Source organism: Lemur catta, chromosome 5 (assembly GCF_020740605.2).
Source record: "Lemur catta isolate mLemCat1 chromosome 5, mLemCat1.pri, whole genome shotgun sequence".
Taxonomy (NCBI): Eukaryota; Metazoa; Chordata; class Mammalia; order Primates; family Lemuridae; genus Lemur; species Lemur catta.
The window spans coordinates 62,113,429-62,132,940 of NC_059132.1; the positions used below are offsets into that span (position 1 = coordinate 62,113,429).

General features: G+C 40.7%; 2 protein-coding genes across 4 annotated transcripts in view; both read right to left on the reverse strand.

The window, feature by feature from the left end:
* Positions 1 to 680: 680 nt before the first annotated feature.
* On the reverse strand, positions 681 to 8,895 carry ARMH2 (armadillo like helical domain containing 2). The gene is made up of 3 exons (XM_045552614.1): positions 8,876 to 8,895; positions 5,425 to 5,639; positions 681 to 1,117 (listed from the first exon to the last, which is right to left on the reverse strand). The coding sequence occupies exons 1-3, from the start codon at positions 8,893 to 8,895 to the stop codon at positions 690 to 692; spliced, it is 663 nt and encodes a 220-aa protein (XP_045408570.1). The 3' UTR covers positions 681 to 689.
* An 831-nt stretch (positions 8,896 to 9,726) lies between these two features.
* The window catches only part of RIPOR2 (RHO family interacting cell polarization regulator 2), a 107,309-nt gene continuing 97,523 nt past the window's right edge, over positions 9,727 to 19,512 (reverse strand). For all 3 annotated transcript variants that reach the window (XM_045551908.1, XM_045551911.1, XM_045551909.1), the window contains 3 exons: positions 19,155 to 19,238; positions 15,778 to 15,868; positions 9,727 to 11,462 (listed from right to left, as the gene is read on the reverse strand). In XM_045551908.1, coding sequence (XP_045407864.1) covers positions 11,362 to 11,462; positions 15,778 to 15,868; positions 19,155 to 19,238 — 276 coding nt within the window. In that variant the 3' untranslated portion in view covers positions 9,727 to 11,361. The remainder of the gene's footprint in view (positions 11,463 to 15,777; positions 15,869 to 19,154; positions 19,239 to 19,512) is intronic.

Below are 19,512 nucleotides of genomic sequence, written 5' to 3' on the forward strand. Positions count from 1 at the left end.
GGTGGCACATGCATGGAGACTACTTGGAAGGCTGAGGCAGAAGAATTGCTTGAGCCCAGGAGTTCAAGGTTGCAATGAGCTTTGACTGTGCCATTGCACTCCAGCCTGGGTGACAGAGCGAGACCCTGTCTCTTATAGAATATACATAAAATAAATTTTAAAAAACATGACAACTGAAAGTCCTCTTCTGAAATAAGACAGAAAGGATTCTGATGCGGCAACAGTGCCCAGTGGCTGTGGGTTGGGCTAGGATTTGGCATTTCTGGGTGCCTTAGCTTAGATGAGTCATCTAATAACTCCCCAAACACACCATTGCTTCTAACAGTTATATATGTAATGCATCTTCTGATGAATTCCCTTTTTATGAACTTAATTTTTATGACGATTTTTTTTTTTACTTTCAATAGATTTTTTTTTAATCACACAGAAACGTGTGGTGTTATGAGAACCTGTGACAGCCCAACCGAGTCCCTTACCCACGACCCAGGGAAGGCCAATATACTGAGACAGCAGGTGCCTTTCAGAAGTTTGGTTATTGCAGTTAACTAACTATATGAAAATTTATATAGAACTCTTCAACTACAAAAGACAACGCTGAAAATTAATATATCGTTTTTTTTATTTGTTTTAGTTTTCCAGAGCAATACAATAGCACAGATAGTTGTATCATGTAACTGGATTTAGAGAAACTAATTCCTGTGAAGACCAATTAGGAAATACAGCACCTCTGCAAAATTCTCGGGCCATCCAACCCAAACATCACAAGCCAACTCATGCAAATGATATTTTAGAGCACTGTGCTCTCTAAGCTCATTTACGACAGACAAGTTATTGCATGTCATGGCAGAGAGGGCGTAACAAGTCCAAAATTTAACAAGACGGTTCTCATCTATTTCTCTTTGATTAGTAGAGTTGGCTCTTCTTTCAAAAAACTTGATGAGAATAGGAATAAGTTGCATATGTTTGGCTTTTTTCTGGCTGACAGGGTTTAAGTAACACCAACATGCTATACTCTGGATCAGCAGGATCTTTACTTTTGGTGTCGTTTCTTCATTTTTCAGCAAGTTAGCTACTTCTTTCATGTACTCAGTTGCAAATCTCGAAGCAGGTAGTCCTCCTGTAAAACAAGCATTTGCATTTCCAGAAGTATTTAGTGTATCTAGTAATACTTTGGAGTCTCATATGTGTTCATAGATTCTTGTTGCCATATAGGCAACATTTTGGATTCTTGAAGTTTTTCTTTTTCCCCACCTCCTGTGCTGCCGTGAAGATGAGAAAGTATGTGTTAACAAGCAAAGAGTGACATGAAAAGCATGGGAAAGGTTCTGCCTGCCCGTTTCCTCCCTGGTTCCTTTGATCAAGCACCTAGGAATATTGCAAAGTAACTAAACCCTGGCTGTGTACACTTAGCAAATCTCCTTCATGGTCTCATTCTTGATTCTCTGCCTTCAGTACTGGAAAAAAATGGAAGAGTACCAGAGCGTTACAGCAAAGAGCAAATCAAAAGGCAGAGGAGGCTGAGCCTGGTGGCTCACGCCTGTAATCCTGGCACTCTGGGAGGCCAAGGTGGGAGGATCATTTGCAGTCAGGAGGTGGAGACCAGACAGAGCAAGAGCAAGCCCCTATCTCCACAAAAAATAGAAAACTTAGCTGGGTGTGGTGGCATGTGCCTGTAGTCTCAGCTACTTGGGAGGCTGAGGCAGGAGGTTGGCTTGAGCCCAGGAGTTTGAGGTAGCTGGGGTGACAGAGCAAGACTCCTTCTCCAAAAAAGAAAAGAAGGAAAGGAAAGGAAAGGGGAAAGGGAAAGGGAAAGGGAAAGGGAAGGAAAACAGCAGCCAAGCCAAGATCTGGAGAGGTTTTCCTGAGTTGCTGTACATTGCTGTCCCATTCCCTGAACACTTTTCTTGCCTCAACTCTTTTGCAGATTTGGTTTCCAATGTGATCTCTTAACATTTTTTCTTGCTTTGGCTACTGACCCAGCTTGGTTCTAGATTACTTTCACCATAAATATATACTTGAGCCCTGGAGCTTCTTAGTTCAAATCTCAAACTCCAACAAGGTACTAGCCAAGAAGACACTGGATAAAGACTATTTAGATGGTGAGGAGTAGCTAACATGGCTGGTCAGATTCTCGCCACTGGAATTTTGATCTCGCTTGGATTTCTCTTACTACCACAGCCCCATAGACTGAAGAATATACTATTAAACATTAAAGCTTTACTTGAAGACTGGGCAGAAGCCCTTTCCTTTGCTTCCCACTAGAACAGCTACAGCTAAATAACATCAAACTAAAGAATTCTGATCCTTTTACAATTAGCTAGCTCTTTCCCCAAATGGTCAATACAGCTAGAGAGGAAACAGCCTGCCTCGTGTTGGGGGTACCATTTACCCTTCCCTCATATGAGAGTATCTCCTGAGTTTCCTGTCTCCTTTCTAGCTCTCTGCCAGTGGTTCCCAACCATTCTGGCACCAAGGACTCCTTTTACTGTTTTCTTTCATGAACACCATTCTTTGAAAGATTCAGTCTATCAGACTACATCTAAGTAATTTATTTTCCCACTTAAAAAAAAAATCAATCTAAGATGCTTATAGCTGCCAGCCAGAACTTTTATTAGATGTGTTATTGAGAACTATAAAATTTTATTACATTGTGAAAATAAGTAATTCAAATCTAAGCTGTTAGAATTTTAAAATATTTTGAGCCTTAAGGTACCTGATTATGGGACCTCAGTCACATAAATAGGCAGCTGTAATGGAGGAATCCGTAACCTTTGTTTCTCTGATTATAGATTAGCCTTCTTCCTTACCTACATTGTTTTGTAAAATGTTGTAAATGGCTAAAGGGCACCAGGGAAGACCCTTTCCCTCTTCACTGTTGATCTTCATTATACGTTAACTTCCCTCCTTCCTTTCTTACTCAGAGACTTCATGACTAATCACAGCATTAGTGGCGTCAGCCTAGCTCACAACAACATCAAACTCCTGAACTTAATCCTCCTGCCTCAGCCTCCCGAGTAGCTGGGACTACAGGCATGCGCCACCATGCCCGGCTAATTTTTTCTATATATTTTTAGTTGTCCAGCTAATTTCTCTCGATTTTTTTTTTTTAGTAGAGACGGAGTCTCGCTCTTGCTCAGGCTGGTCTTAAACTCCTGATCTTGAGCTATCCGCCTGCCTCGGCCTCCCAGAGTGCTAGGATTACAGGCGTGAGCCACTGCACCCAGCCTTAAACTCTTTTAAACTGGAAAGGAAAGGAAAACGAGATGTATAGAAAAGAAAGTGTAACTGATTAAATTGTTGTAATTCATAAGCCACCCTTATATAAAAAATGTTATAATCCTACTAAATTTCTCTGTCTTCTGCCTATATAAAAGCAAGAACTTGATTTTTAACTTTGGAGTACTGAACCTGTTAGGTAGATAGTGAGGGAATCCAGGTCTCTTAGGGATGAAAGTGGGTGCTGTTGCCCTCATCTTGGTCCTGCCCAACCCTGATTCTCCATACCTGGGGGAGGAGGGAATAACTCTATGAATCTCCCAGTCAGAACTTGGCACGCCAGCTGCAAAAGAATGCAGAGGATTCTCTAGCCCACAGGCCAAGCCTCATGGTTACCATAAAGTCCAGAAAGTGACCTAGAACCCACATGCATAGTTAAGGCTCAGGTCATGTGACTCCCAACTGTCTAATCAAAATGGTTCCATGGTGACCTCTGAATCACAAGGGAGGTCCCTCTCTGGACACTATAAAATAAGATGCAGATCATGGCCAAGCTCTCCCTCTTTGCCCTTCCTTTTGTCTGCCCTGCTGCGACAGTGGGTTTGGTCGTCATCCGTGGCATACGTACCATGCTCTGTAAACCTATATCTTGCTCTTGCCCTATAATCCTGTCTTTCTCTCCTCAATAAACTTCATTTCTGTGCTTGCCTAACTTTGGCATGTCTGGCCATTCTTCACCCATGGGCGCACCAAGAACCGACGGTCTCAGACTAAAACCTAATGTTAAACCTATTATACTGGAGTCCATATTTTCCAGATGGCCATCCCCAGCTTTGGGCGTGAATAAACTCTGTACTTAATCATATATTCCAATCTTATTATTTAAGGTTGACAACATATCCTAAAATTTATTAGGAAAAAAAAGTGGAGTTTGGACTTGACAATCATTAGAGCAGTGTGTGTTTAAATGCTTTACTACTTTATTTTCCAGCCAAGTACACATTAATTGTTGCCTTTCATCAATGTACCTTGTCAAGTGAAGAATGAAGAGGGTCATAAATTTGGAAAGGAGAACTTTATTTCTCATAAAGGGTTGTAGCCTGCAGGGTGGCCATTTTGACAGGCTGGGAAGCAATAGCTTCTGCCAGAAACCAGAAACAAAGACTTCCAAGGAAAGGCAAGGGGAGCAGGAATTTATGCCGAGTGGGGTGGCCAAATATACGTATTTAATAAACTATAGGAGAAATCATGAATATTCATTAAAGGAGAAACATGTACATATGCAATTGAGCTTCATGCCTTTCATAGGTCACATGTACACAAAATGACCGCCTTAGCATGATCTAAGGGTGGAGTTTTCAGCTCTCTGACGTCAAAAGGTGAAGCAGAGGACACGAAAACCCTTACTGCGCATGCTCTGTAGGCTGGTCAGACCCACTCCATGGCGGGTGGCCCCTTATAGGAAGCAGGGCTGGTCATTCGTGTCCAAACCACAAAAAGGGAGGAACAGCATTAGGTGGTTCATTGAAATCGGTGGTGCAGCAAGTCTTTTCAAAAGGCTGGCTGTGTTTAACCTATAGGGAAGAAAGCTTAATGGTGGTTAATGTGGACAGGGGTACAAGGAGGCGTGTCTGACCTCCACTCCCATCATGGCTGGGAACTCAGTTTTAAGGGTTCTCTGGGGTCCCCTTGGCCAAGAGGTGGTCATTCAGTCAGGTGGAGGGCTTAGGAGTTTATTTTTATTTCTCAACCTATTGGCTGGCCTAGTAGGTGTTTTAAGAGCGTTAAGTTCTTATTGATTTTTCTAAGATATTTTCTGTGTAACACGTAAAATAAAAAAGTAAAATATCAGGTAGTTTTACTCTGTTGGAATCATATCACTAACTTGGAATTATACCAACTCAGTCTAGCCTCTGATTTTTTTAAATGTTAATGAGAACTTTGATAAGAAGTTTCTCCCTATGTATTTTAATTAATATAAATGTGAAACAATTATTTGATGGACATATTCTCTTAAAGCATGAGATCTTTAAGGAGAAAATAATTAGTAATATCTTTGGCGGTATAAAGGCAAAAAAACTAATTTAATTGAAGGAAATGTTATTGAAATTTTAAGACTAGAGCTAAGAAAAATCACTAAATTGCAGTGTTATAACAAGCAAAAAGATTATGAAACACCTATTTTAGCACAGCTGATTAAATCCGTACCTGTGAAGGCCAACAGTCCAATTTTATGGGCAGCTTGGGCCCTCTGTTCCAGGGGTAGAGATTTATCCCTCAATGTCTGGCCGAATACCACAATTTTTTCTTTGTGAAAAATACTTTCAACTGAAGAGAATTCTTCTTCCTGCTTCTTAAAAAAGCAGCGGTTAACAGTGACATTCCAGAAATTGTAGAGGTGCTGACATAGCCTCACAAAACACCTACAAGTGTTAAGCCAGATTCGTACACAAAAACATGAGCTCTTAGCCATTGTGCTTCAGGTACACCGCTGGCAGTAACTAGAGTGAACAATCTGGAACTCTGGAATGCATCACTTAGCAACACTGAAGAATGGAATATCCAAATTAGGGGAAAGCAGTACAGATCTAAATTTTTCATTCAGCCTGGCATTGAAGGCCTTCTCCAATTTGAACTCAACTAAGTTTACTTTCACTTCTCTGGTGTACAAAGCCTCAACTTAAACTGGTTTCCTCTAACACACACTAAACTCTATACTGTCTTTGCATCTTTGCTTAGGCAGGTCCTACTTGGATTTTGCCCCTTCTACTCTGACTATTCCAATATGAACTGAACTTCTTTCTGTTGATCTTTCATGGTATTATGCCTACTCTGCTTATTTGCTACCTAATCAGAGTTCTCTACATCATAGATTTACCCTATTTTGCTGAGAAAATAGATGCAATCAAAATAAGACTTCTGGAACTCTCACAACTGCATCCACCCACCTATCTGTGTCTTATGCCTGCCTGTATGCTCTTTCCTCCTGTTCCTATGGATACCCTCTCCCGTTGTGCAGTAGATTTCAGTGGACTCTCTCACCCCACTTAAAGCTATTGCTCTACAATTCTTCTCTTAGTAATTTTTCCATCTCAACTGGGTCCTTTTTTTTTTTTTTTTTTATCTTTTTTGAGACAGGGTCTTCTCACTCTGCTTCCCAGGCTGTACGGCAGTGGCATCATCATAGCTCACTGCAACCTCAAATGCCTGGGCTCAAGCGATCCTCTGACCTCAGCCTCCTGAGCAGCTGGGGCTACGGGTATATGCCACTATGCTGAGTTAATAGTTTTAAAAATGTTTTTGTAGAGATAGGGTCTTGCTGTGTTGCTCAATGATCCTCCTGGGCTCAAGTGATCCTCCCACCTCGGCCTTCCAAAGTGCTGAGATTATAGTTGTGAGCCACCACCCCTGACCTTGTCTCTCTGCTTCCCCTTCTAGTGCAGCTCTTTAAGGAGTTGCCATCCTTGCCATTTTGAGTCTTTTTTCATTCTCTCCTGGATGAAATCCAGATAAGATTTTAACCCTATAACTTCACTGAAATTGCCTGCCAGGGTCACCAGTGACCTTTATTCTTCTGAATCCAGTTCTCAGTCCTTGGCATTTGAAACTCCTTTCTCCTTGAAACACTTTTTTAACCTAGCTTCTGAGATACCATACTCTTGATTTTTCTCCTACTGGCCACTCTTCATTTTCCTTTGCTAGTTTCCCTTCTTTTTCATGACCTCTAAATATTGAAGTGTCCCAAGGCCCAGTCCTTGCATCTCTTCTTTTTTTCTTAGTTCTACTTCGTAGATGAGATAAACCAGTCTCATGGCTTTAAATACCATCCACATGCTAAGGACTCCCAATTTTATATGTCCATATATATATATATATATTTTATTTTATTTTTATTTATTTATTTATTTATTTTTGAGACAGAGTCTCACTCTGTTGCCCGGGCTAGAGTGAGTGCCATGGCATCAGCCTAGCTCACAGCAACCTCAAACTCCTGGGCTTAAGCGATCCTACTGCCTCAGCCTCCCGAGTAGCTGGGACTACAGGCATGCGCCACCATGTCCGGCTAATTTTTTCTACATATATTTTTAGTTGTCCAGATAATTTCTTTCTATTTTTAGTAGAGACAGGGTCTCACTCAGGCTGGTCTTGAACTCCTGACCTCGAGCAATCCACCCGCCTCGGCCTCCCAGAGTGCTGGGATTACAGGCGTGAGTCACCACGCTCGGCCTATGTCCATATATTTTAACTGGACTTTTCATCTGAACTCCAGACTCATATTCAATCACCAGCTTGATATCAATATTTGGATGTCTAAGAGGCTTCTCAAATTTAACATGTCCAAATCAGTTTCTGGTCTTCCTCCGTAAACCTGCTGCTTCTCAGTTTCTCTGTCTTGGAAGTTGTTGTCATCCTTCTAGTTGTTCAGGTAAAAAATTCTGGAATCATCCTTGGCTACTATCTGTCTCATATTCCATTTCCAACTTATCAACAAACCTATTGGTGCCACTTCAAAACATACCCAGCTGGGTGCCATGGCTCATGCCTATAATCCAACCACTTTGGGAGGCTAAGGTGTGAGGATTACTTGAGCCCAGGAGTTCAAGTTTGTGGTGAGCTATGATTGCACCATTGCATTCCAGCCTGGGCAATAGAGCAAGACCCTGTCTCTAAAAAAAAAAAAAAGAGCCTGAGAGATATGACAACTAAATTAAAAATGTAATCCCTGGTTGATATACACATGTGAGTGTGTGTGTATATGCTATAAAGGGTAATACTAGAACAATTGGGGAAACATAGACCTTCCTTGGACCTTCCTTGTCCAATAGGGTAGCCACTAGCTACATGTGGCTGGGTATATGAAATGCAACTAGACTGAATTGAGGTATGCTTTAAGTATGTAAAGTGCACACTGGATTTCAAAGACTTAGTAAGAAGAAAAGAGTGTAAAATATCTCATTAATAATTTCTATATTGATTACATTTTGAAATACTTTAGGTGTATTAGATTAAATATATTATTAATTTCCCCTGTTCTTACTTTTAAACAAAACTTCTTTGTAGAGATGGGGTCTCACTATGTTGCCCAGGCTGGTCTGGAACTCCTGGCCTCAAGTGATCCTCCTGCCTCGGCCTCCCAAAGTGCTGTCTGGGATCACAGACATGAGCCACCACATGGCCTTTACTTTTATTTGAAACAGGGTCTTGCTCTGTTGCCTGGGCTAGAGTGCACTAGCATCATCAGCTCACTGCAACCTCAAATTCCTAGGCCAGAGTGATCCTCCTGCCTCAGCCTCCCAAGTACCATTCCTGGCTAATTGTTTTTCCCCTTTTCTTGTAGAGGCAGGGATCTCACCATATTGCTCAGGCTAATCTCAAACTCTTGGCCTCAATCGATCCTCTCATCTCTCAAAGTCCTGGGATCACAGCTGTGAGCCACTGTCCATGGCCTACTTTTTTTTTTAATGGGGGTACTAGAAAATCCAAAACACCAAGCATGGCTCTTTTTCAAGGCCTTTGTACATCCTGCCTGCAATGTTCTTGCCAGATAATCCACGTGGCTCATCCCATTAGTTCCTTAGGTCATTCCTCAAATGTAATTTTCTATGAGGCCTTCCCTGACCACTGTCTTTAACCTTGAGGTCTTTGTCTCCCACATTACCTCTGCCCACCGAACCTCATGTGTCCATTAGTCCCCTCCTCCTGCCTTGTCTTCCTTTGGGCAGACAAGGACAACGATTTTTATGCCTTTTGTTTTTTCTTCACTGCTGTATCTCCAGTGCCAAGAACAGTTCTTGGCACACATAGTAAGTATGCAACAAATACTTGTAGAATAAATGAAAAGTTAGAGATCGAATTTTTAGCCAAATATGTTCCCTGCACAAGGTGTACTTAGAACTTTTTCAAAATCAAAAAATACTATTTAACAAAGAAGTACTGTCTCCAGGAAAATGTCAGGGATTCAGGGATAAAAGTTGGTTTTTTGTTTTTTTTTTTTCTATTTGAGTAATTTGTTTTTCTGACATAGTGAGAAGTGCTGATGTTTCCATTAAATTTAGGTTTACAAGTTTACTTTATAATTTTGTAAAGTAACTAAGGCAATTCAATTAAACAAAAAGCTTATAGGGGAAAATGTTTTTACTGCTAACTCAGTAAATGCAATCACTGATATTCAATGAATCCCTTGGTAAGTACTTTTATGAGTTTGAAAGGTAGGGGGCGCTCCTTTGTGAAGATGCTGGTCGGTTTGGGCTGGGAACATGTACAAACAAATGAGGGCTCCTTTTGTCCTCAAGGGGCTCTCAGACTCTGCTCACAGATATCACAACAGCGAAATACAGCTCTCTTCTGCCCAATTAGTTTTACAACAAATCTGAGAAGATTTATTATCCCTACTTATAGATAAGGGAATTTCAAAATAAAAATTTCAATTTGAGCATGAGGTGTAGGGTGTTGTGCAAATACTACTCAAGAAAGGCATGTGAAAAAAAATACATCAGGCTCTGCACATGAGACTAGTAATTGAAAAATAATCTTTATTTTAACTTACATGACTGAAAGTGATGAGTACAAATGCCACGAAACTAAAAGCACCCCCTCAATCAAACATAAAATACAGAGTGAATAGAAAAGATATGGAATTAATTACTCATGCAATATTCAAAAAATAAAAACAAAACAAACCAAAAAATCTTGTAACATCTGTGATTTGACTTTCTATAAAGAGAACCATTTCAACCATTTAACATAAACTGTCAACTATACATACTACCTATAGACTGTACAATGTACCTTTAAAATGAAGGATATATGCATATATATAATATTTTATAAATATACAAATATGTACATTGTAACTTCACAGTTGAAAGAACTGTTTGCCAGAAGCCTGGCAAACAATTTTCACTTTAAAACGAAATGAGTCCTTTTAAAAGTGTTGCTAGAATGTAAATATTTAAAATGACATCTAGATGATATTTTATACAAACATGTCCACAGTACAGTTGATATTCCACAGTTTAAATTACACTCACACACATTGTTTTGATACCTTGGCATACTCCACCTTGTATATTCTTTAGAGGAAGAAAAGTTATTTAATAAGAGCTACTGAATGGTTTTGTACTTTGTTTACTGAACTTGCTACTCTGATGCTGAAGCAATGATGAAAGCTGTTGTTTTAACTATTTGGCCAGGAAATCCTACCTGGTGGTGAAGATTTATCTGTGGCAGTAACTATCCCTCAGGGCATCCTTCTTCCCAACCTTGTGGTCACTTTGACAGAAGCAGGGACTACTCCTACCCCATTAGCATTCCTCCAACTTTCAGATTCTTCTACCTCAAAGAGAGTCAATCACGGCTTTGTGTATCCACAACTTTTGGTTTTGGTTTGTCTTAGCAGCAAAATACCTCTGTGGTAAGAGTATCATAAAAAATGGCTCTTGTTAACTTGGAAAAAAAAAAGTTAAGCTTTGAGTTTTTTGTTTAATAGTACGGGTATAATCTCAATAAGGTTGCTCTTCGTCACCTACCTATTTTTTTACCATAATAGAAACATGATTTTAGCAGTTTCAGGATGGAAGAAAAACACAAAAGAAATAATGAGAGGTTAAAAAATAAAATAAAACATTGATTTCTTACAATGGGTCATTTTGCCAGGTTCCACAGGCAAACTTTCATTTGAAGAAATTATTTTTTGTGCTTTGTATTGAAAGTAAAAATTAGGTAGCTAAGGGGGCCACTCAACCCTGAGAACACGACAGAGGAAAAACTGCAAGGCGTATGATATTTATCGAAGTTATCACATGACTATTTCAAGCTTTTACAAGAACTTCCAAAAAAGTACAAAGATGGCTATTTTAAAATTTCATACATATTAAGATAGACTCTTTTACTGAGTAGTGACAGACACAACCAATGATGTAATCTACTGAATTATACATAGCCCTATTCCATTGGCCACAGGAAAAGTAGTTAGGTACTGTGAAACCAGAATTTGAATTCTCTCTGTAACATGTTAAATTTCCAGAACTCTTAAATTTTCAGCAGAACTCTTCAAGTTCTAAACACTTTCCAGCTAAATCACAGCACCATCTGGATGTTAAGGGCCAGATATTAAGACAGTTGTTAGGCAGAGTTAGCTTGTAGTTAAAAGGCTGTGGCAACTTCAGTTCCATGACGACCTCCAACTTTAACACAGTCCCGAGGAAATTTGTCCAACTGTTCATATGCCAGCCGCCCATCTTCTCCTGGATATAGAACATTAAACATGAATACCAATTCGAATTGAACCTTTTAATTTATGACTCAACATAAATTAATATCAATTGTTTTGGTATGGATTGCTGTATGTAATTGCTATGTTAACGTCAGGTAAGGAAAAGTCCCTTTCAGTTATTCTTAATTATGTTATTGTTTTCTAGGTAATGTTTAGAACAACCAAGAACTTTTGAGCTAATGCCAGAGACCAAAAGAATGCTAGAATATGAAACAGAGTAGAAGTCTTGTGGCCATTGATGTTGATAATTTCACATAATAGATTTGTTTCTGAGCAATCACATGGATTATATTTTAAATGGATTTGGAATTTCAGTGTGGCTGATCTTTGACTTCAGTGCATTGAACTTTTTACAGAACTTTGACTTGTGTATATTATATATTGATACATCTAAATGATCATTGATAAAAGTCAAATTTAGCTTTTCAAACTTCAGTTAAAAAAATTACTCTTTGCCATGTAAACATACGGTGATACCTTCTATTAGCCACCAGCTAGTTCACTTTTGTCCATAGCACCATCTTGAACAGCCAACATGTATTTGCAAATAATTTTAATATTTTGTTGTATTTTTCCTATTTAAAAAAAATGATTAGAAAATGGGAAAATGCAGTGCAGAGACAAGTGATACGAAGTAGGCTTTCATCCATTTAATACAAGTGAGACAAAGAAATAATTAGTTGTGCTCAATCAGAAGTTCACTGTGAAGGAAAACAAGAATAAAAAAAGATTCATGAAATGCTGGAAATATATAGGTATGAGTGGGTTTTACAAAAGGAGTGTAATTATGGGTTTTATAATATATTGTAGTCTCCAGAAACAGAAACCTTCCAATAAACCAGAATTCTGTTGAATTTTTTGCACATTTAACTTTTTCAGGAATATATTAGATACAAAACCAGAGATTTGCCTGTATTTAAAAGAACCTTGCTAGAAACTTTTCTGTAAGCAAAAACCGGCCAATTTTAAGAGATTTTTTTTGTTAATCATCTCTGCATGCCTTGACTGTCCAGAGGCAAATGCTATACTATATTTTTCCTAGTATGATAGTTTTCAACTTTTTATTAGTTTAGGGTAGAATCGTAGTTAAAACAAAATGTTTTTGTAAAGCCCTAATACAGAAAACAGACTAAACACAGGGCCTTTCCAGTTGATGGCAGAGGGAGACGGGGAGACAGGGGGCCTGAGCCAGGCCGTTCACGTGCTCCCCTCGTGCCACTCACACGCAGCCCTGTGGATGCCTCAGCTAGCAAATGCTGTTTGAAGAACCAGTTCCTACTTTGCTCATGAATAGATTCCAGTTTTGAGGTCTTAAGTTCACAGAGTCCCACAGAATACAATGGCCTAGAGTGTCAGGTTTCCATCTTGGAGCCTGGCTAAGTTTGGGTGTCCACAGGCAAGTTTTACAACCTCAGCATGCCTTAGTGTGCCCCTCTGTAAAATGGGACTAATTGTGCTTCCTCCTTCATGGGGTTCTTGGGAGGACCAAATGAGCTAACATATGCTGATCCCTCAAAACAGTGCCTGGCACGGAGGAAGTCCTCTATGGGTATTACCCAATATTATTAGTGATACAACTAGGGTGGGCTCTCGGGGTGTTTCACTCTTATTAACATTCAGTTTTCAGTGGCCTCTGATCTGTGTCTGCTAGTCCTTTACAAGCCTTGTGAAGTAGGCAGGTGTAAAAGGAGAAAGAGCCTGATATTTGGGGAGTCAGGTAGTGTGGTTTCAAGCAGGGCTGAGGTCCAGCCAGGATGCACTGGGATGGCCATAGCCATGATGAAAACTGCTCTGTCCAATATAGGGGCCACCAGCCACATGTGGCTATTTAAATTTAAATGCCAATTATAGAGAGTCTCCGACTTATGATTATAGACTGTCCCTGACATACATTTTTCGATTTTACAATGATGTGAAAGCCATACGAATTTAGTTGAATTGTACTTTGAGTACCCATACAATCATTCTGTTTTTCACTTTGAGTACAGTATTCAGTAAATTACATGAGATAGTCACACTTTATTATAAAATAGGCTTAGTGTTAGATGATTTTGTCCAACTGTAGGCCAATGTAAGTGTTTTGAGCATGTTCTAGGCTAAGCTATGGTGTTTGGTGGGTTAGGTGTATTAAATGCATTTTCGATCTAATGATATTTTCAATTTACCACAGGTACATTGGGACATAACCAAGGAACATCTGTACTCAAAATTTATTACAGTTGTAACTTGAGTTCCTCAGTCACAGTAGCCAAGTTGAACAACTCAATAGCCACATATGATTACTGGCTGCTGTATTGGACAGTGCACATAGAGAACATTCCCATAATCACAGAGGGATGTATTGGACAGCTCTAGATTAAAATATTGCAATAATTCCATGATGGTTGGTAAATAGCTGTGGCTGAGACTTTTTTGGGAGCCTGTAATGACCTTCCACTCTTCATCATAGTATCTCAAAATTCCCACTGAAAATAATATTTTCACTGTATTAATTCAGTCATCTATATGGGAGAAAAATGCACCAATATTTGTGCACTAGAGTCAATGAAGATTCATGATGTTGAGTGCCCTTGGAAGGCTTTAAAAAGTCCCATGCTGAGGCACGCTTCAGACCAACAAAGGCAGAATCTCTGGGAGAGGAACCAGGCATGGGTATGTTTGTAATCTTCCCTGGTGATTCCAACATGCAGCCAATGTTGAGAACCGTGCACTGGTGGTGTGAGGGGGCTTGGGGCTGGCCTGGGCAGGTGTGTGGGGAGTTAAGATGAGGCAGGTGTGATGACTGTTTCTGGAGATGCTGCTGTTTGCTCAGCTCAAGTGAATCCTGGGGCACATTCCATGGGGATCAACTTCCTTAGGTTACACTGGAAATACAAGCTTCATTGGCTATGCTTTGCAAACATTTGGCTTGCCTTTATTGTTATTTTGGAATACTAAGGGATAAAGGAGTTTTTTTTCTCCTTCCCCCACCCCCCAATGGAGTTTAAACTAATCATACTCTGGGTATATTTTTAGAGAATTAAATAATTTCTGTGCCTTAACACAGCCATAAGGAATAACTGCTTTATCCTTCAAACAAACATATGCTGGCTGAGATTTCTATATAATGAACAATATCTTTAATAGCAGAACAAAGCCTCATTAAACCTGTAACTGTAGGAAAGAAGGCCTAACAATGAATGGGATTTTCATGGTGATTCTCCTTTATATTACAAAGCTACTACAGTAAAACTAGGGTGGCTTTTTTCCAAGTAGTATTATAGACTGGATTATACTTGAGGACTTTCAGGAATATAGTTTTTACACTTCAAGAATGTGTTGTTGTAGTAAAATTATTTATAACAACTATTTATATTTATTTTTGTTTTAAATTTTAGAGATGGTGCTTGCTCTGTTGCCCAGGCTGGAGTGCAGTGGTGCAATCATAGCTTACTGCAACATTGAATTCCTGGGCTCAAGGGATCCTCCTCCCAAGTAGCTACGACTACAGGCCCAAACCATCATGTCTGGCTAATTTTTCTAATTTTTTGTAGAGACAGAGTCTCTTTATGTTGTCCAGGCTGGTCTCAAACTCCTGACCTCAAATGATACTCCTGCCTCGGCCTCCCAAAATGCTGGGATTATAGGTGCGAGCCACCACACCCGGCCTTATTCATACTTTTTAATGCAGAGTTAAGAAATGTTTTCCTTACCTTCCCAAGTCCCAAAAAGGAATACAAATATGAAACCTGATAGGCATGAACCTTTATAAAGTAAAGTGAAAAGGAAGGCCTATCTGCACATTCTAGAATAAAATAAACACTCCAATTCTTTTCTTTGGTGTCAGGGCTCAGAGGGGCAGAGGCCAGCAGGGTAATCAGAGGTTAACCTTGGAGTTGGGGTGAGGCTGGAGTACTTGGGGCTTACAGAAGTCCCTGGAGATGCAGCCTGGGTGCCTCAACCAATCATTGCCCTCCCGGAGTGCCTGCCCCACCCTGACAGCCCAACCTCGATTCCTGCTGCCTCTGCATTGTGGTTTGACTTCTGTGTTCTTGATTCCAAATAGTGATAGACAGATTAACCCATATAGAAAGGCTCCAGAGAAAAAACTGCACTCTCAGCATCCAGACAGAACAAGGAGTTGTGGTGAGAGGGACATCATCGATCAATTCCTTATACTCTGTGTGCTTGTGAATACACGGCCTACAGGGGGAAATCGCTAAAACAGGGCACATGAAACTTTTCCTTACTGCTCTTTTTGAGAATGTCAGAAGCAAACAATCATGTAAAGGAAAAAAAAAACTCACCAAGAGACAAGAGGGTTTCTGAGGCCACAGTTCTGATTTCTTCAGTATCAGACTGACACAGTGTCACCAGCATTTTAATGCTTTCAGTAGCCTATGGGGGAAAAAATAGTTTGAATAAGTGTTCTGACATTTAAGCCTGGAGTTCCACGAAAGTTGGCATTTCATAGCTCATAGGGACTGTAAAACCATCTCACCCTGGCGTTCCCAAACCCAGCTGAAAGTTGGGATCATTTAGGGGGCTTCCTTCAAAGTACAGATCCCGGGGGGCCACTCCAGATGCACTGCATTGGGATTTCCTGGGGTGCAGCCCCGGATTCATACTTGCAGGAGCTCTGATGATCAGCTAAATGCCTCCTCTCACAGGGGACTCCAGGCCATATGACTAGCCTGCTTTTCCAGAACAGAACTCCTTTTCCCTAGTTTTTTCCACCGTGTTACACTGATTCCAAAAACAGCTCTAGTTAAAGAATTCTTAATATTCAGCTTATATACTAAGAGGAGGAGAATAAAGGTCAATGATGGGAATTCTTCTATTTATTTATTCTACAAACATTTATTGAACACTCTACGAACCAGACAGTTCACAGTCATGAGAACTTCTGCAATGAACCAGCCGTGGTCCTAGCCCTTGAGAGTTTAGTCTAGTGGAATGGCAGACTGATAAACAAGTAAAGTAATTCTGACGATGAGTGATGGGCGAGTCAGGGTGCTAGGCCTGAACATGATGGGAAACAGAGCCTGTCTGGTCAGGGAAGTCCTCATCGGGGGGAGTGATGTCCTAGAGGAGTTAGCCAGGTTTGGGCACATGGCAGGTGCACGTGTGTGTATGGGGCCAGGGGATAGGGGAGTGTTTAGGGGTGTGGAGAAGGAAATAAATTCTAGGCAAAGGAAATAGCTTGTAACAAGGCCCAGAATCCAGAGGTGGCAGAGATGTGTTTGGAGAAGGTGGCAGGGACCGAATCAAGGAGAGTCTTGCAAGCCACATGAACGGTTTTGAATGTACTTCTAAGTCCATGTCTTAATTCATGTTTCCTTCTCAATTCTACGATCATGAAAGAGTTTTAAGCAGGATTTGTATTTTATTATGAGCATTCTGATTACAGTGGAGAGGAGGAGAGTTTAGAGGGTAAGGAGGCAGGGAGGGGCTGTAATCCAGGTGAAAGATGCAGACCTCTGAACAGAGTGGGGACAGAGAAGAGCAGACAGATTGGGAGTGGGATCTGCAGGAGTGACCAGATGTGGAAGATGAGGGGAAGGAGGGGTCACTGCTGACTTCCAGGCCTCTGGGGTGAGCTACTAGGAGTGTGGTACAAAACACTAGAGGAGGCGGGTAAGGTTGATGAGGTTTGAAGTAACTTCCTAGGTGAGACATCTAACAGCGAGCTGGATAATCGATGGGAAGGGGAGACCTGGACTGGAAATATTGGGAGTCATTAGCATGTAGATGATGATAGAATCCATAGGAGAGCTTTTAACCGCGGGAGAACATGTTGAGGGAGAAGAGGGCTGAGCATAGAGCCTTAAACACCAATATTTAGGGCAAGTAGAAGAAAGGGAGCTTGCCATCCGCAAGACAAAAATGCTCCTGCTGAGATTCCTGAGGAGGAGAGAATGGCTAACAAATTATGTTGTTGGTTTTTTTCTTGGAGGAAAGCTGGGTTTACGAAGTGGTAGTGCCAGATGCCAGAATGTGGCAAACCGGAGTGAGCAGCCTGGGAGGACCATGGGCTATTCCAGCCCACTGAGACAGATGGGGCACCCAAATTGGAAGACCACTTGAGGACCTTAGTCTCTCAAGGTTTTCTCCAGGTTGATAATAGAAAAAAAATGTGGGATGTCTGCTATCATTAATATTAATAATTGTGGCCCCCAACAATGGTTTGGGTGAATGAAATTGTGAGTCTGCACTGTTTTTCACATCATGGTGCATGGAGCCTTTTTCAGGAGATAGAGGGGCCAGGGATGGTTTAGGAAGAGGTCTTTTATTTTTATTTTTTATTTTTTGAGATAAGGTCTCGCTCTGTCGCCCAGGCTAGAGTGTAACGATATCATCATAGCTCACAGCAACCTCAAGCTCCTGGGCTCAAGTGATCCTCCTGCCTCAGTCTCCAGAGTAGCTGGGACTACAGGCAAGCACCACCACACTCAGCTAATTTTTAAAATTTTTTTGTTGAGATGGAGTATCACTATGTTGCTCAGGCTGGTCTGGAGCTCCTGGCCTCAAGTGATCCTCCAGCCTTGGCCTCCCAAAGTGCTGGGATTACAGGTGAGAGCCAACATGCCCACCCAGAAAGAGGTCTTTTAGCTGGCATTAAGGATACTATCCTCTAGAAGAAAAGGAAGGGGCAAGGAATCTAGTGCTCCCAGACTTGGAATATGCCAGAGTTTAAAATTATAGCCTCTACTTAAACTTCACAGCATGTAAATTCATGAAAACCCATACGGATCACTGTATCCTCATGTCTTCATTTACATTAAGTCTGTATCACTGACATCCATCACTGACATGTCACAAGGTATCAGGAGAGCACCCAAATAAATAGCAATCACTGCGGGCTTTTTTTTGTTTTTTGGCAACCAGAGGTAATTTTTTGACTAAGTAACAAGGAAGGCAAAATTTCCCAGAGCTGTTTTTGGTCACAGGTCGTTAACTTTTTCTTTTGAGGGTGTTAATCCTTTTCTTTATGTCCCATCAGGCCTGCAGGTCCCTGCCCCTTGTCCCAGGAGCCCATCCAAGATTTTGCCAAGTACTAAGGTGTGGCCTTCTCATTCTTTTCTCAGAACTGCTTAGTCTTATTGGTGGTGATGAAGGCAGGTCAAACATTAAATCTCGCCTATTGAAGGGGAAACTTCCATGCTGGGAATTCTCAGCCTTCCCTAACTGTTTACATTCTAGCTCCCTCCCTGCTCACTGGCACCTCCTTCTGACAGGATCAAGATTGGTTCGCTGCTTAATAGAGAGAGTTGGTGAGGAAGGACAGGGGGAATTGAGTGGCATGCTGAATTTCAGCCCTTCTTTGCAAATCTTATTTGACCCTGCTGTCTGTTGTACACTATAAAAATTGGTGAAATCCCCATATGATCTCTCTTTTGGGATAAGATGTACTTTTCTCATACTGTCCTAAAAGGCAAACTGATTCCCGCAGGCTATTGCAAAACATGATTGTTTTCTGCCATTGACTGACTTTAACAAAACAGGGTCATATGTAGTTACTGTTTAAGGGAAGACAGGAAACTAATATACAGCACAAAGGAGATGAGAAATACCACTAAAAGAGGTACTTTCACATGCTAAAGAAAAACTGATGTCTGAAAGAAAAATTGACTTAGGGTGGCTCAAAGCTGAACTGCCTGGGGGTTCTGAGCCTGCGCTTTACCTCGAGGGTTCTCAGGGCCAGGCAAGCCGCCTTCTGCAGCTGGAGGTTCGTCTTTGTCAGTGCTTCACAGTAATAGAGCAAGGCCTGAAAGAGAAGGAGGGACACGGTGAAGGCATTTTGATTTGTTTGTAGTTTAAGAGGTATTATTATCATTTTTACTCCCTGAGATAAACTATAGCATATAACCAGGCATTCTGTATTACTTTCAGAGCAAAAAAAAAAAAAAATTTTATTACAATTCATATTGATGAAAAGAGCTGTTTATTCCATAAATTGATTCTTTATATTCTACTAGGTCATGGACTCTGGGGAATATGAAATTAGAAGACACAAAGTTATGATTTTGGCTTTCAAGGGG